At 39.5% G+C, this 18365-nt stretch overlaps 1 protein-coding gene across 6 annotated transcripts in view; it reads left to right on the top strand.

The window, feature by feature from the left end:
- The window catches only part of TAF12 (TBP-associated factor 12), a 30274-nt gene that overhangs the window by 1981 nt on the left and 9928 nt on the right, over positions 1-18365 (top strand). For all 6 annotated transcript variants that reach the window (XM_010273407.3, XM_010273409.3, XM_088898428.1 and 3 more), the window contains exon 3: positions 7496-8023. In XM_010273407.3, coding sequence (XP_010271709.1) covers positions 7496-8023 — 528 coding nt within the window. The remainder of the gene's footprint in view (positions 1-7495; positions 8024-18365) is intronic.

Raw genomic sequence — 18365 nt, 5'->3', positions numbered from 1 at the left:
AAGTATTGCATTCTTGATTCTATGAGTCGCCTTTGTACCACGCCCCTCGAGGCAAGCCCGAACAAGTCTATGTTAGGGTCTGAAATTCTTATTTCTCACATAAAAAATAATGGTTTTATAACTTTATTTTGGGGTCTGTGTTAGGGTCTGAAATCTCACATAGTCTAATAGACATTATTAGACTAAACTTTGATGATTGCAGCCTTGGCAACCAGGAGTTTCAGGTATAAGTGGAGTATTTAGGGGTGGTATTAGAGCTATTATGGCTATGTTCTCTCTTCTCTGGACCAAATGGGATTGGAGACTCCAAAAAGGCCAAGCTGTTGGTGGTACTGCACGGGTTAAGGCTGGGGAGATCTCTCAACTTGTGGAATTTGGTAGTGGAAGGTGATTCCCAGGTGATAGTGAGATGGTTTAAACATAACAAATTTGGCTTCCTTTTTTGCTCCTGGGCTCTCTTGGAAGTTGGATCTAGGATTGAGAAGGGTTTGAGGGCCTCTGAATGTAATCAAGTTATTGTTCTCTTTTTTTTTATCAGTATCAAGTTATTGTTCTCTTGTATTTTGGAGGAGAGTTTTTTAAGACACTTCCAAACCTTACACCGGAATTTGGACTCTCATTCTTTCTAGTACTTTTCATGTGCATTTTTTTTCTTGGAACTTTTTGGCCCCCACCATGTTGGCTTTCCTGTTAGGTCTATTTAGTTTGGACTAGTGCCGCCCAAAATTTGGGCATTTTGTTGGGAGGTATTCCACCTAAAAATCAACACTTGTGATAATGTGCAAAAAAGAAAGCCTAATTGGTGCCTCTCTCCTTGTAAAAGTTTCCTGCGTGATGTAAGCAGGGAAACTACTTTCCTTTGCTAATTTCTTGTCCTTTTACCTCTAATATTTGGGATTGGTTTGTAGCTTGTAGGTAGTCTCCACCTAATAATGTGAGCAGTATTTTTTCACTATTCTTTTTTTATCTCATCCATAAAAGGGGAAAGATTTTGTGGAGATGTACAAGGGTGGCCATCCTTTGGACCATTTGGGAAGAAAGAAATTCAATAATTTCAAAGAGAATATTCTTTCCCAAGAATCAATGATAGAAATAATCTCCTTCAAAGTGGTGCATTGGGTCAAAACCTTGGATATCTTTGGACCTTTTTCAAGGGATGATATTCTTAAAGGCTGGTGGATTTTGGCTAACTCGTTTTCTACTAGGACTATCGTTATGAGAGAGTGGACCACCCAGCCCTAAATCAGATAACATTAAACTTTGATGGATGCATTAGCATTATTTTCTGGACCTATTTGTGTGGAGGACTCTACAAGATCTGAGTTGCAAGCTGTTTTGTATGGGTTGAAGATGAGAAGGCTGAATATGAGGAATATAGTGGTGGAAAGAGAATCAATGATGGTACTTAGCTGGCTACAAGATGGAGTAATGAAAGAGGAAACTGACTCATTTTTAAAGTCAGAGAGGGCATACAAAGAAGGAAATTGGTCCTTTAGAGGGGCATCCCCCACCCAAGTTTGTTCCCTAAATTTTATGGAATTACCTAAATTCAAGTCATACCTGATAAGAGGGGAAAAAATTGTTAACAACTCATGGATGGCTTTCCAAGGTGAAGCGCTTGTAGTCCTAGCTCGGATTCCAGCATCCAATCCATTCAGCTCCAGCCCATGTATGCTTTCCACTATCATGGCCCATAATTTCTCCTTCTCTAGTGGGTATCTCCACAACCATTTCCCCAGAAGGGCCAAATTCCTTTTTCTAATGTTCTCGAGTCCCAAACCACCACTGTTTTTACTCCTGGTCACCACCTTCCAGCTTACTTTATGGTCCCTTTTCTCTTCTCCTGGCTCCCAAAGGAAATCTCTCATCATATTTTCCAATCTGTTAGAAACCTTTACTGGGATTTTGAACACTGAAAGGAAATAAGTAGGTAAATTTGCTAGTGTGGCCTTAATTGGTGTCATCCTCCCTCCCAGAGAAAGGTAATTCCTTTTCCAAGAGACAAGTCTCTTTTCAAATCTTTCCACCACCAGATTCCAGAAACTCTCTCTCTTTGGATCGTCACCCAATGGCAACCCCAAATAATTCAAAGGCCACTCTGAGACTTCACACCCTAGCACTTCTGCATTCTCTGTGATCTCTCCCTCCTCCAAATTCACACCCACTACACAACTTTTCTCAAAATTCACCTTCAAGTTTGACATTTGTTCAAAGAGTTGTATCACCAATTTCATGTTCCTTATATACCTCATATTTCCCCCTTCACAGAACAAAATCGTATCATCTGCAAACTGTAGATGGGTGAGGGGGGTTTCCTCCCTTCCAGCTCTCCAACCTCTAATAAGACCCCTAGAATCTGCTCTGTGAATCAATCTCCCTAGAACATCAACAATCAGTGTGAACAAGAAGGGAGACAGGGGGTCTCCTTGTCTTACACCCCTAATGGCTGGAAAGAAGTCAACCACAATCCCGTTTACTAGTACAGAATAATGACAATTCCGAACACATGCCATAATCCATTTGCACCATCTAGTCCCAAATCCGAATTTGGTCATAACTTTTCCCAAAAAATCCCAGTCCACCAAGTCATAAGCCTTTTCTAGATCCAACTTACATACCACTCCTTTCTATCTTTCTTGAAATTCTCCACACTCTCATTAGCAATTAGAATTTGATCTGTACTTTGTCTTTCACTCACAAAGGCTCCTTGATTTGGTGTAATGATAGCTAGCAATACTTCCTTCAGTCTCAGAGGCAACACCTTTTGAAGGATCTTATACAATCTATTTACCAGAGTGGTTGGCTTGAAGTCCTTTGGATGCAATGCATCTTTCTTTTTTGGGACCAAAGCTAAAAAGGTGGATTACACCTAGGTTAACCACTCCTCTCCTATGAAATTCCTCAAACACCAACAGAAGGTCACCTTTCACCGTATCCCAGCAGTCTTGGTAGAAAGCTATTGTGAAATCATCCGAACCTGGAGCTTTTGTTCTATCCATAGAGAAAATAGCCTCCTTAATCTTTTCCAACTCAAACCTTCTTTCCAACATTCTCCCGTTATCAAACCCCATTTTTGGCCAGTCCAATCCTTCTAACCACACCCCCTTACTTATAGGCCTTCTTAGAATGGATTTATAGTGTCTCACAAATGCTCCTCAATCTCATCTTGTTGTGTTAACTCAACTCCATCCACTTCCAGTTTGGAGATAAAATTTCTCCTTCTCCTCCCATTTGCCAAAGAGTGAAAGAAGCTGGTATTCCTATCTCCCTCTTGCAGCCATTTACATCGAGATTTTTGCCTCTAGCTAATTTTCTTCTTGTGTAGGCAGTCCTCAAGATGACTTCTCAAACCTCTTCTTTGTTCCTTGTTTGCCTCTCCAAAGTCTCCCCTTTCATCTTTCAAGTCAAGGCTCTCAATTTGGTCCATCAATGTTCTCTTTCTTTCTTCTAGCCTTCCAACTCCAATTGATTCCACTCCTTGATCTTTGCTTTCATAAATTGTAGCTTCTTATGGAACCTCATCCCTTCCCATTCCACCATTGGGTTAAACTCATTCCACCACTTCCTTACTCTTTTAGTGAACCCAAGGTAAAGCAACCACATATTTTCAAACCTAAAGGGGGCAGGTCCACCACTCCTTTCCTCCTTGCAAATCACTATAGGCCAATGGTCAGAGGTTAATCTAGGAAGAGCCCTAGAATCTAAATTTCCCTAGTGTTCTTCCCAATCCAAAGAGAACAGAAACCTATCCAACTTGGAGCAGATGGGACTCGATTGGAGATTTGACCAAATGAATGTCTTATGGGCTAAAGGTAACTCTTTGAGTTCAAAGGCATCCACAAACCGATTAAACTTCCTCATACTAGTTGTCACCCTTTGATTAGCATTATTGGTCTCTTCCGTGAATCTAATCACATTAAAGTCCCCGCCTACGCACCAAGGCCCATCCTCTAACATCTGCTAGTTCCTCCCACAATTCCTTTCTTTCTATGTAATCATTTGGTCCATAAACATTTGTGAGCATCCACACAAAATCATCCTCTTATTGCTTAAACTTCTTTGAGATTGAGTATTTTCCAATCAGTTCCTCCAAACCATCCACCACATCCCTCTTCCACATTGTCACTATTCCCCCTTGAAGCACCCCAAGAGGGAGCAGCCACCCAGCTAATCCCCCTGGCTTTCTAAATACTCCTTGCCCATCTATTATTAAACTCCATTCTCTTGGACTCCTGCATTAGTACAATGTTTGGGTCATACCTCTTTATTACCTCTTTGATCATTGCTCTTTTCCGAGCACTTCCTAACACTCCAACTCAGTATTTTCTTGATTTAAGGTTTTGTTTGGTTTTTCTTGATTTATTGGAGAAAGGAGTGGATAATTTTTATATTTTAAGATGAAGAGAAACATTCATGTCAGTGAAATGAATGAAGAATTTAAAGAAACTTGTTTTTCTATGTCAGTGAAATGATTCTTGTTAGTTTAACTGGTTTTGTTTGGAGAAAATGGAGTTATTTTTGTGTCAATTAGGGTTTAAGAGAAGAGGGCGAGTAAAAGGATGTAAGGAAAGTTTTCACCTTATTTTTGGGAGACTCCTCAAGGGTAGAACTGTAGAAGTTTTCGCCTTATTTTTGGGTGACTCCTTAAGGGTAGAAGTTTTCGCCTTACTCCAATGTCTCAGACTAGAAAAGCAATGGGGAATGCAACAATTAGAAGTGGAAGGAGATTCCAAACTGGTAATAGGCTGGATGCAAGCAAGAAGCTTGGACACATGGCTTTTCAGACAACAACTTAGAGAAATCTTGAGCTTAGCAAGGGAGATTGGGGTGCAATTTAAATGGGCAAGAAGATCAGCAAATGGAATGGCTGATGCTTTAGCTACTAAGCAAGGAGTTAATAGGCAGGAGTTTTTTTTTTTTTTTTTTGCTCAATAACTCTGAAAATTTTCATTAATTAAGATGCTTTAGGATACAACAAGAAGTTGCAAAGAATCAGCATAGAAGCTGACCCAGGACAAAATTACAAATGTGCCCAAAACATATCTGTTCTTTGAACCCCTTGCTTTGCTAAGCTATCAGCCAAACTGTTGGCCTATCTCCTAACCCAACCCACCTGAATTGACATATTCCTTGACATCCATTTGAACCTTCTGAAATCATTCTTCGGCTGCCAGGTCACTTCTTCCCCTTTCTGCAACCATTTAATCACAGTTTTTGAGTCTCCCTCGATCAGTCTATTAATCCCCAACTCTTTGGCCTTCTCAACCCCATATACCGTAGTTAGAAGCTCTGCCCTAGCCACATCACCTTCCTCCATAGGACTGGAGAACAGAGCAATAATGGAACCATTTTCATTTCTAATGCCCCCCCGCCCCAATACCTGAGGGGCCTGGGTTACCCACACAACTCCCATCAAAGTTCAGCTTCTTCCAACCCTCTGTTGGAGGGGACCAAGTCTCACACACCTGTCGCCTCCTAGATGATGAAGCAACAATAAGTTCCCAAACCCTGAAAAAGTCTTCAACTTTAAAATCTGAAAACAGCTTTAAGCTTTTTACCCAATGTGCCACCCTCAATGTTATTGTTTCAACTAAAGCTTCCTTGCATTTTTCTTTACTTGCAAGTCTGTTTTCATCAAAGGGCTCTCTATCCGGTCTTTGGATGGTGACAGTTGTAACCTCCAACTATTACTATTAAAGTTACCATTTCCCATAAAAAAGGAAATAAAGAAAGTTCATGTGGGTATTTTGGTAATTTAATGCATTCCATCACCTGACTTAATGGCCAGGGGTATTTGTCACAAAGTGAAAGTTCAGGGAGGCAATTGTCATTGACCCCAGACAGTCTTTGTAATTTACCCTTTTTATTTATATCTTGTTTTGTCAAGGGAGGCTTGTTTTAAAGCCCTTACTAGAAAATAATTTCTTTACATTATTTAATACCTGATAGAATTTATTTTCCATCATATGTAGGTTAGAGAGCCATTATATGTGGATTAATTGACTTTCAAGTTAAACTTGATTATATCATCTTGGGCTTCTATTGTACAAGTGGTAAATTCTACTGTTTTAGACTAAAAATAGGGTAAAATCAATTGATAAAAAAAGGGTACTATATGTATTATCCTTTTAGTATATCTATTAATCTATACTTATTTTTTTGACACATTTGTGAAAAATAGAAATAATCTCATAATTTATGATATAAATACGATTTGGTTCAACTCTATGATTTTTAGAACATCAAGAAAAAGTTCTATATCAATTTGGAGAATTGTTGTACTATATATTAAGAACTTCCCAAGAATGGCTGAAGTATTTGTCATTACTCAGTACTCACAAAAGGTTTTCAGCATATTAAACAATCCAAATGCCATTAGAAGCCATTTGTCAAGCCCTTCCTTTATTTTGAAGGCTGTCTTCCATTAATTTCAAGGATGAAGTGTCTGATATTAGTCATTGAGGTCAATTTTATTTTAGAAAAAAATTTAGCATCTGCTAAAGCAATGATATCAAGCCTCAGTATGGGAAACAAATATTTCACAATGATTTTGTTTATGGCAAATAGATCTGTTCATGGGCCCTGTTTTGCCTCTTTATCAACAGAAAATGTCCAGGCCCGAGCCCAAGCCCAAAGCTTGGTCCGCACATAAAATGTCCTATTTATGATGTAATTTAATAAATTAATATTGTATTAATTTGGTAATAATCTAATAAATTAATAAACTAATCGTATTTCCTGAATAGTAAATTAAGTATTTGAATATAATTTAATAAATTAATATATATTATATATAATTATTAGCTATAATTAGTGTATGTTTTTATTATATGTAACAGCGGACCTGAAGTTTCGTCCAAGCCCAAAAAATAACGGGCTGGGCCAGCCCATTCGGCTATCTGGTCCATGAACAGGTCTAATGACAAAACTATCCACAAAGCATTTTTGAAGTGCCATTTACTTTGGAGTAAGCAATGTTGCACCACAAGAATTTAAGCTTTCTCCTGTGAAGCCTTTGTTTAAGAAGTTAGAAGTTAGAACTTGTCCATTGAGTTCCTCATGTTCGTTTGCTCTCATTCTATAATAAGGTTTGTTTGGTCAGCTTGCAAGTTTACCCATTTGGTCATGTGGTAACCCATTTAATCTCATTCATTTGTCATGATTTGTTGCTATGTCACTCGCTGAAAGCTTTACCCTGGATTATCAGGCTTAGTGAAGATCTCATGATGCAAAAACTTTTCATTGACTTCTTGATTTAGTCAAATTGGACCGAGTGAGTTAGGTTTCTAAGGCATTCAAATACATGGCAAATTGGAAGCCCTGTTGAATATGATGTTACCAGATTCTGCCTGCCTGTTTGCTGATAATTTTTGGTGGATTATTTGCTACGTACTTTCAAGTTGATAGCATAATTTAATACTGGAAGTTTCAGGTTGAGATAATTGAGTTCTTTGTTCTCAAGTTTGTTTTGACCTTTGAGTTTTTATTTTGGCAGAAGTTTCAATCCCATAGTCTACTAAGAGTCCCATCAATGGGTTCTCCTGGCTCCCAATCACCTGGGACACCACAAAATTTGCAAACCCATACACAACCATGGATGTCAGGTGGTTCGCAAGGGAAACAAATGCATCCACCATCCTTACCATCCTCTTCATATAGGCCACAGATGAAGCCACAGTCTTTGCAGCAAAGATCACATATTCCTCAGCAACATCATCCCTTGCCAACAGCTTCCCATCAGCAGCAGATCCCATCTCCTCAGCAACAGCAACAGCCATCACAGCCACATCAATCACAAGATCATTATGGACAGCAATATCCAGCACCAAGGGTTGCACAGTCTGCGCTTCATCAACAGCAGGTTACACGGGGTCAGGGCTCAGGAAGCCAAAAATCTCCCTCTCTTGCAATAATGCCTACCACAGTCCAGTCAGGCTCACACAATACAACATCTAATGCAGATGCTGGTGAAATCTGTAGTAAAATTCTCAGCAAGAGAACTATCCATGAGTTAGTCACACAGGTTAGCCATGCGAGGTTCCTTGTTTATTTCTCTAAGCATTGGAATTGCTACTGTACTTAAGGATGGGTTTCTAGTGGGGGTCTTGTATGTGTGTTGCTGTGGTACTATGTTATTATCAAAAATGAAAAGTTCCCAGAATTATCTTTTTCACTAAACGATAGTTTCTTTACTTGGAATACATGGCATGTTACTTGCCTAGACATTACCCATGTTTTAGAAGAAATTTTTTGCAGCATGATCATCAGATATGTTTTTTTATTAAAGTTAACTGAGTCTCATTTAAAGAAAAAAGTACATGAGATGAGGTACAGTAGGAAACAAAAATAAAATAGCCACAAGCAAGGGGTTTTTAGGGATTCTATTTTTTGGACTCAATTATAAGCTGATTTGTTCTTGAGGCTGCATCTCAAGAACAAAGAATTTAAGACCCTAACATGGACTTGTTTGGGCTTGTCTCGAGGGGTGTGGCACAAAGGCGGCTCGTAGAATCAGGAATGTAATATGTTTTACATCACATTAGCTACTTGAAGTAATGCAATTGAGGAAAAAAGAGATTATGGGTTTTACATGCTTGAAAATGTTTTATATGTTTGATTTTGTTTTTAAATTCTCAACTGAATATGCTTTACATGTTATGTTTATGTATTTTAATTTTAGATAATAGGTTTTTTAAAACATTTACTTTAAAATTTAAGTTTATATTTTTTATTAATATTATGTTTAATATTTTTGATTTTTTTTTGCATTTTTTGAATTTTCTGACAATTTTTTTTTTTATTTTTTAGCATTTTTTTAAATTTATGCGCCTTGCTTCAAAAAGGCATGCGCCTCGGGTGCAAATTGACCCCTGTGCTTTTAAAACACTAGGGGTGCACCTCAGGCATAACTGCATAAGGCTTGGTTACAGACAGGGCCCCTTCAAAATTTAACAAAGCCGTCCAAGTTGCAGCCCTACCCAGATCTTGTTTGGGTGTCATCCAAAATGAAATGATCTTATTAGGATTGAGGAAGAGTGAGGAGTGATTGGAGATGGGGAGAGAAGGTAGAAGAAGAGAAAATTAAAGAGAAGAGAAGACGAGTAAAAGTGGGCAAGTTACCCTAAGGATCAGGTCGTCCAGACTATTTTTTCTTATTTTTTAAAAGAGGAAGACATTACATGTTAACAGTACTTGTACTTAAGCTGTAGGGGCTTTTTTGTCTTTGTACCCTTTTTACTTTAAGTTGTTGGGTTGCCCTAATATAAATATAAGTGGTGGCGCCGCCAGCCTGGATTTTTTGACCCCAAACAATTGTTTTCTCTCTTCCTCTCTTCTTTTTTCTCTTTTCAATTTCTCCAAGAAAACATGGTATCGGAGCAAGAGTGTGGTCTGAAAGCAAAGTACTAGCATCCACTGGTTCTGAAGGGATCGAAAGTTTTTTTCTTGGCTGTGTGCCAAGATAGAACCTGAGAAGTTGTAAAAGAATGCTGTGAAGGTGTTGGAAGTGTGGTTTTACCTTCTTTGTGGATTGTATGATCCTTGTGCATCCAGGTGAGTGCTTTTGTAGGTCTGGAATGACCTGTACCATCAGTAACAGCAAGTTTTTTTGACTATTCCTGCATCTGTTGTGATTGTATGCTCTAGGGAAAAAGGGTTTGATGATTGTAGGGCCTATCAAGACCCAACCTGATCTGTTTTGTGCTAGTTTTTGACCCTTCATTTTCTCCAGCAGTGTTCCAGTACCTTGAAATCTGGAATTATTTGCAGACTGTAGGGAATACAATATTGTGGTGCTGTTTATGTGTGATTAAGAAGTTGGGTGCTTGTTATCTCTCTTGTGTGGGTGAAAAGTAACATCATGTCGTCTGAGGATTCAGCCACTTCTGGTGTGTTTGCTACTCATGGTGGAATGACTGGGGGGTTTGATCTGAATTTTCCTATGTCTGCTATTCCTCTAGATGTAGGTGGACTTAACTACCTAGATTGGCCCAAAGGGATTAAACTTTACATAACCGCAAGAGGGAAGATAGGGTACATCAATGTGCAGAACATGATAAATGGAACCAAGAAAACAGTATGGTGATGTCGTGGCTCTTGGTTTCTATGCTGCCACAAGTGAGGAAAAATTTTATGTAGGCAGAGATAGCTTATGAAATTTGGGAGCAAGAAAAATCTACATATTCTAAGCAAAGACACTATGCAAAAATCTATCAATTGTAAGTTGAATCCTCTACTTGTAGATAGGGGGAGAGGAGTCTCTTAGTCTATTACTCGATTTGACCTCCATTTGGAGGGACCTGAATCATTATTTGAATATGGACTGGAAGTGTGATGATGAAGATGCAAAAGCCTACAAGTCTTTTGTTTCACAGCAGCGTGTCTTTGCCTTCCTTTTGGGGTTGAATCCTATATATGAGTATATAAGGGTGTAGATTTTGGGAAGCAAAGATCTTCCTCCAGTGCAGGAGGTAGATGTCTTAGTACAGTCAGAAAAAAGCAGGAGGAATGTAATGAACAGTTCAGAGGGGGAGCTTGTTGCTTTGGCAGTTAGGGGAAGTGCAAGTGCAAGTGGTGGAAATTCCTTTAAGAAGGGTGACCCTTTGAAAAGGCTAGATGACAGATAAACTTTGGTGTACTCATTGCCAATGGTTTAGGCATACTAGGGACACTTGTTGGGATTTCCATGGAAAATCTAAGTGGATTCAAGAATTAAGTAAGAAATCAATTTAAGAACAAAACAAGAAGCCTAGTTAACAGAGTTAGAAGAAGCATAGTTCAGTAAACATGGCTTCACAAGAACATCAGCCTTCAGGTTCCACTTTGAATCAGTATCTTCCTTCTAGTTATGATCCAAAGGAAGATATTATCAGCTCATTCCGTGACCAACTTGAGCTCTATGGTAGGACACTTTGTCAGATGGATTCTGACATCAGGTAACTCTGTCATAACCTTCCATGTATCTTCTCATGTTTCAGAGTCTCACTAGATCATTGATTCTGGAGCCTCAAATCATATGACAGGTAAGTCCCATTTATTTCAGTCCTATAACTTGCTTTCTGGGAGAGATAAGGTGAGACTAGTTGATGGTTCATTCTCCACCGTAGCTGGTTAAGGAACCATTTCCCTCCCACTTGGCCTTACTCTTTCATACCTAAACTTCCCATAAACCTGTTTTCCATTAGTAGCATTACAAACTCTTTGAACTGCTCAGTGACATTTTTCCCTACTTCTTGTGTTATACAGGATTTGACCTTGGGGGAGACGTTTGGTATAGGAAATGTAGTCGATGGTTTCCATGTGTTGGATAATAAAGCTGGTCATGAGGCTATAGAGTCTGAGTCAGGTTTATTTATGGCATAGTCATCTTGGTCATTTGTCTTTTGAGTCATTGAAAATTTTGTATCTAGAATTGTTTAAGTTAATGTCTGTCTTTAAGATTCCTGCTAGGGAAGCTAAGAGGTTAGAGAAAATGATGAGGGATTTCTTGTGGGAGCTGGGGCAAGAGAAGAAGGATCATCTGGTTAGATGGGAGATAGCTAGTCAAAGTAAGGAGGAAGGAGGATTAGGAATAGGGATATCACTTTCAAGAATGTAGCCCTTCTAGGTAAGTGGTTGTGGAGGTGGCCTTTAGAGAGGGAGAGGTTATGGCATGAAGTGGTGGCAAGTATCCATGGCTATTCCGGAAATGGTTGGGTGCAAGGGTATCCAGACGGGCAACTCTTGCAACACCTTGGAAGGCAATTCATGGAATCCTCCCATAGTTCCTACGCTTTGTAAGGTATGATGCTTGCTCTGGGACTCGTATTCTTTTCTGGGAAGACACTTGGGTGGGAAATTTGCCCCTTAAGGATCTGTTCCCTTCTCTCTTCTCTATTTCTCTTTATAAAAAAGAACCAGTGTCTTCCTTTATTTTGCCCTTGCATACCCCTTTGTTGACAAATTGGAACTTTGGATTCCGTAGAGGGTTGAGGGATGAGGAATCCTTATCAGTTTCTGAGCTCCTATTGTTACTTGATTCTGCTTGCCTGGACCCACTAAATCCTGATAGGAGGATTTGGACTTTGACTCCGAAAGGGCTGTTTACTTGTGCTTCTTTCTTTAATTCCCTCTGCTCCAGTTCTTCTCCTCGAGCTTTCCCAGTTAAGGAAGTTTGGTCTAGGCCTATTCCCCCCAAAATTGCTGTATTTTGTTGGGAAGTTTACTTGGGTAAAATTAATACGATGGATAACCTGCAGAAGAAAAGACATTTTTTGGGTTTATCTCCTAACTGGTGTATTTTGTGCAAAGCGCAGAATGAGGACTGTTACCACTTATTGATTTCTTGTCCTTTTGTTGCAGCCATTTGGAATTGGGTATTTGATTTGTTTGAGTGTAGGTGGAACTTGCCAATTGAGTTAAACTTGTTGTTTTCCCCTTCTACCTTTGTGTGGACCACAAGAAGAGGGAGAGTCATGTTGAAGTGTATAAGAGTAGCTCTCCTTTGGACTATTTGGGAAGAGAGAAATTCTTGAATTTTTTAGGAGAAGGAAAGAAGCATTCTTGAGGTCAAAGAGTGTATTGTTACAAGGACTATTTTGTGGCTGAAATCCTTAAAGCTCTTTGAAGATTATTCCTTCGAGGATTTAATGAGGAATTGGTCTACAATTGCCCTCACTTCCTCTACGAAGTTTAGAGTCCAAGTAACTTGGACTCCACCGATGGAGGGTTTTATTAAGCTGAACTTTGACGGAAGTAGTCAAGGTAACCCAGGATCGTCTAGGATTGGTGGTGTACTGAGAGATGAGAACAGCAACATTATTGCCTTTTTTTCGGGACCGGTGGGAATAGGAGACTCTGTGAGGGCTGAACTCCTAGCTGCGGCACAGGGGGTACAGATTGCCTATCAACTCGGAGTGCAAAACTTAATAATTGAAGGAGACTCCAAGGTGGTAGTAGGATGGTTGGATGACCTCGGTATTGTCACTCGGAACTTTAAGGATATTTTAAAAAAGGTTAAATGGCTATTGAGGGGTATGACATTTAGAGTTCAGTGGCTGGGTAGATCGGCTAATGCCTTGGCTGATTATCTTGCTAAACAAGGGGCTACTCGGGTTTCATTGTATTGGGCTTCATTGTAATTTTCTTTTTCCTTTGTTATGTTCTTTAACTAAAGGGTTTATGGTTTCTTCCACCTCCCCTCTTTAAAGGGGAGGTAGCATTTCGTGCCTCTCCCTAAGTTGTACTTTCTTTGACTTTTATTTAATAAATCTGAATATCCACTGATCAAAAAAATCGTTTAAGTTAATGTCCATGTCTGAATTAAGATGCCAAATTTGTCAATTAATTAAACATTGTAGAAATCGTTTTCCGTCAAAGAATAATAAAGCTGAATTTCCTTTTCATATTATTCACTTTGATGTTTGGGGCCCTGTTAGTTCGTTACTTTACCTTCTAAGATTGGTTACAAGTACTTTATTACTCTTATTGATGATCATTCCAGATATGTGTGGGTGTATCCAATGCGGTCAAGAGTAGGGGTGCTCACGGTTCGGTTAACCGAACTGTGGGGTGATTTTCCGGACCGAACCAATTTATTCGGTTTTTACATTTAATCAAATTGAAACCGAATCGATGCAACCGGTTAACCGTGGTTCATTTTTTTGGTTTTTTTATGCCCTCAAAATTAAAAAAAGGGAACTGCGAGTCTTGAATGACACGTGTCTGAGATGCCGGAGCTCTGCAAGCGTCTCGTGCAACTCATCCACTAAGTCTGACAGCTGCTCTACACAATCGCGCAATGCGCCTTGCTACCTCTTACTCCTATCGTGGAACTAGGCGAGGCGGGCGATGTAGTCGGAGATGGCTCGAGTGCGGGAGAGACTAACGGTTACGCCACTCATGCGAGGTCATTGGCAGTCCTGGTGGAGCCGGTGTCGAAGGAGAGCGTGCGGAGACAGAGGTTTGGATAGCTGGCGTGGATGCATGATGAACGAATTAGATCCCCGGTGTGCTGGATCTTGATGCGGCGGTAGTGCATCGTGCTGAGTGGGAGAGAGAAAGGAAGAGAATGAAAAGGCAAAGAGGGACAAAGGGACTACCATTCCTAGCTGAAGCCTGAGGATTGATTGGCTTTGGCTGAACACCTGAAAGAATAGGAAGAGGACCAGACTGAGTACAGTGAGAGAGACAGAGAGTGAGTTCGAGAGAGAGAGAGGGAAAGAAAGGGAGAAGCCAAAAATATAAAAGTTTGGCTGTTCGGCTTCCAGTCTGGCTGCCAGTCTGCCACTACCAAGCTCAGTTCGACAGTCTGAACACTCTCAGACTGCCAAACTGAAACGTCTCATTCGCTGCCAGTGGCATTTATTAGATTCTCAAATATAAAATAAAATAAAATATATAATATTAATATAATATATAATATTATATAAGTATGTATTATTATATATATTGGTCGGTTCGGTTAACCGCCGGTTTTTTAAATGGTTAACTGAAATTGTCGGTTTTTTGAAAACGTCGAACCAAAACCGAACCGACCGGTTCGGTTAACTGATTTTTCGATTCGGTTTCAGTTGATTTTTTCGGTCAATTCGGTTTTTCGGTTTTTTTTGTTCACCCCTAGTCAAGAGAGGTTCAAAAAATTGTGAAAGATTTTCAACGTATGGTATTCACCTAGTTTCAGACTGAAATTCAAATCTTTCAGTTTATCAATGCCAAAGAGTAATTCTACCCTGACCTTGGTGAATTTTTTACCTCAAATGGATCTCTTCACTATAGTTCATGTTCTAGAACACCCCAACAGAATGGCATTGCAGAAAGAAAAAAATCGTCACATCCTTGAAGTTTCTTGTGGGTTGTTACTTCATATGAATGTTCCGAAATGTTTCTGGATGGATGCTATTTTATCTATTGCTTATCTCATTAATCATATGCCATCTCGGGTGTTGGAGTACAAGGCCCTACATCAGCTCTTGTTTCCCAAGCTCCCTTATTCTCTGTCCTCATGCGTGTGTTTGTTAGTTGTTGCTTTGTTCATGGCCTATCTCCCTCCCGTGGTAAACTAGACCTTTGTGTTATTCCATGTGGTTTCTTGGGTTACCCCTCCTCTCAAAAGGATTACTACTGTTTTGATCCTATCTCTAGGAAATACTATGTATCCATGGATGTGTCCTTTAAGAGTGACCCATTTTTTTGTTTCTCCTTAGGGGGAGAGTAGTGTTGAGGAGAAACACGTACAAGTTCAACTTCCTCCTCTTCTTGACCCCTTCATTTCATGTGTTTCTACATTGCCAAAAAGGCCAATCGAGTTCGAAAGCCATAGAGCAACTTGAAACTATACCATCGACATCATTGGAATCCTCGAGGGTAGATCCTTCATTCTTTCTCTACTAGGTACCAGTATCCCTACTGATATGCTTGAATCCTTTGATATTGATGATTCTATTATTGATGACCTTAACATTCCTATTGCTAAAAGAAAGGGTGTTAGGTCTTGTGCTACCAAGTATCCTATTTCCTATTTTGTTTCCTATGAGAACATCTCACCTCCTTGCCATGCTTTTCTTTCTTCTATTGATAGTATTCCTATCCCTTAGAATGTGGTAGAGGCATTTATGAGTTCCTAAATGGATAGATGCAATGAAAGAGGAAATAAGTGCTCTTCATAAAAATGGTACATGGGAGTTGGTGGATCTTCCTAATGGAAAGGAACTAGTAGGGTGCAAGTGGGTATTTACAATGAAACATAGGGCTGAGAGTACAATGGAAAGATATAAAGCTAGGTTGGTAGCGAAAGGATTCTTACAAATATATTGAGTAGATTATGTCGAGACCTTTGCCGCAGTTGCCAAGATGAACTCTATTAGAGTTCTCCTCTCTTTGGCAGCCAATTTTGACTGGGATATTCATCAGCTAGATATCAATAATGCTTTCTTAAATGGTGATCTAGAAGAAGTATATATGACTCAACCTCCTGGTTTTTGTGCTAAAGGTAGTGAACAAAAAGTATGCAAATTGAAGAAATCCTTGTATGGACTAAAACAATCATTGAGGGCTTGGTTTAGCAGGTTCCATTTAGCCATGCAATAGACTGGTTTCAAGCAGTGCCAGTTTGACCATACTCTATTTGTGAAGAGGGGGGAAGGAAAAATTGCAGCAGTAATAGTATATGTTGATGATGTAGTAGTCACTGGGGATTGTACAGGTGAGATTCAAAAACTCAAGAAGTTTTTAGCCACTTAGTTTGAGGTGAAGGATCTAAGTCCCTTGAGGTATTTCCTTGAATTGAAGTTGTTTGCTCAAAAAGGGGAATATTCATTTTTCAAAGGAAATACATCTTGGATCTCTTATAGGAAGACTTCCCAACACAATGCTTTAACTTTGGGTGAGATAGGTTTACTCCAAATCTCTTTCACTAGGAACAATTCCCCCACTGTATTGGACTACACAAGGGTATTGAAAAAAGAGGCACAATTAAAGATGCCATCAGGAGAAGGAGACCAAACTCTAGTGGCCTTCACATTTTGAACCAAAAAGGCTGACTTAAGCTTGTCCAACAACTGAACAAGGGCCTCACATTCATTATCCCTCAATCCCCTTCTAAAACCAAAATCCCAATTTAAGCTAGAAGGAGAAAAGGTAACAAACCTTGATATTGGTTGTAGCGTATAGCTTGACAAGAGTAAAGGCTATGGTAAAGAGAACTCAAAGGAGTTTTAACCAACCATAGATCTTCCCAAAACAAGACTCTAGTCCCACATCCCACATCAAATTTAGTGAAGTTGATATAAGTTGGGTATACCTCTTGAGTTGATTTTGATGTAGAAGTTGATGTTGAAAAAGGGGCTACCTTTGCATACCAGCCATTGTTCATCATCCTATGTATGCTTGCAATAACATTATGCCATAGCCTGTCTCTTTCCAAAGGAAACCTCCAATGTCATTTTGCTAGCAGAGATGCATTCCTATGAGTTAAGTTCCCTATTCCAAGCCCTCTTTGCTCCTTTGTTTTGCTAACTTGTTCCCACTTCACTAGATGATCCCTCTTCTCATCCCCATGCTTCCAAAGGAAATTCCTCATGGGCTTCTCTAATTGCCTTTCTATCCTAGTTGGGTTTTGGAGGGTGGAAAGGAAGCAAATAGAAAAGTTGCCCTAATCAGAGTTATTCTCCCACCCATTAAAATGTAGTTCCTCTTCCAGAGAGCCAGGAAAATCTTTCTACCATCGGTTTCCAAAAACCTTTTGATCTTGGATTCTCACCCAAGAGCCCTAAATATTCCATTGGCCACTTCCTTATCTCACACCCTAGAATCCCTGCTAGTACACTCAAATCCTCCTCTTCCACATTAATCCCTACTACATAGCTCTTTACCAAATTCACTCTCAACTTGGATACAGATTCAAAGGAATTGATGATTTCCTTCAGATTCCTCAGACCGTCTTATCTATCACCCTTACAAAAGAGGATAATATCATTTGTAAACTGCAAATGAGTAACTGCCACGGTGCCACCTCATGCCTTTCTTCCCAACCTCTAAACAAGTTGACCTGATCAGCCTTAATGGTCATTCTACTTAAAACTTCTACTATCAATGTGAACAGGAAGGGGGATAAGGGATCTCCTTGTCTCAAGCCTCTTTTTGCTGGAAAAAAATCTCTAGCCACACCATTGATTAAAATTGAGTAATGCATTGAGCTTAAAAACCCTTGATCCACATCCTCCATCATTCACCCAACCCAATCTTTTCTCGAACCTCATGAAGGAAAGACCAAACTACTACGTCATAGGCCTTCTCTAGGTCCAACTTGCAAATCAGCCTCTTTCCTCTCCTTCAAATTTTTTCTGCTACACACTCATTAGCTACCGAAATTTCATCATTAATTTGTTTCCCTTCAACAAAGGCTCATTGAAATTGAGATGTTACCAATGGCAAGACATTTTTCAGTCTCCCAGCTAGCACTTTTGCTATGATTTTATAGACACTTCCTACTAGGCTTATGAGTCAAATCCTTTGGGACTCGTGCCTCCTATTTTTTTGGGAACCATAGCTATAAAAGTTGACTTAAAAAGTGCAGGAAACAGAACTTTTGAAGACTGAAAACTGAGTTGACAAAGTCTAGTATGTCATTGATATACTCTAGACTTATTCGGACTTTGACAAGAAAACTGCAAGGCAAACAGCTTAAAGGTAGAATCCATGTCGTAGAGTCCGCAGGATTCAAGCCCACGACCAATCACCCTCCTTGTCTTCAGATCCTGAAAAACACAAGAGTTAGAAAAGAAGGTTACTTTACAGTTGGAGTTATTGGTAATGACTGATGGAACGTAAATTTTTAGTTAATTGAGGAACATTAAGAACAATGGATAGAGTAAGATTTAGAGTGCAAA

The sequence above is a fragment of the Nelumbo nucifera genome, chromosome 2, assembly GCF_055504915.1.
Source record: "Nelumbo nucifera cultivar China Antique chromosome 2, China Antique-T2T, whole genome shotgun sequence".
NCBI lineage: Eukaryota > Viridiplantae > Streptophyta > Magnoliopsida > Proteales > Nelumbonaceae > Nelumbo > Nelumbo nucifera.
Note: the sequence above shows the minus strand (reverse complement) of the source record. Positions and strands in the feature narration are given on the sequence as shown.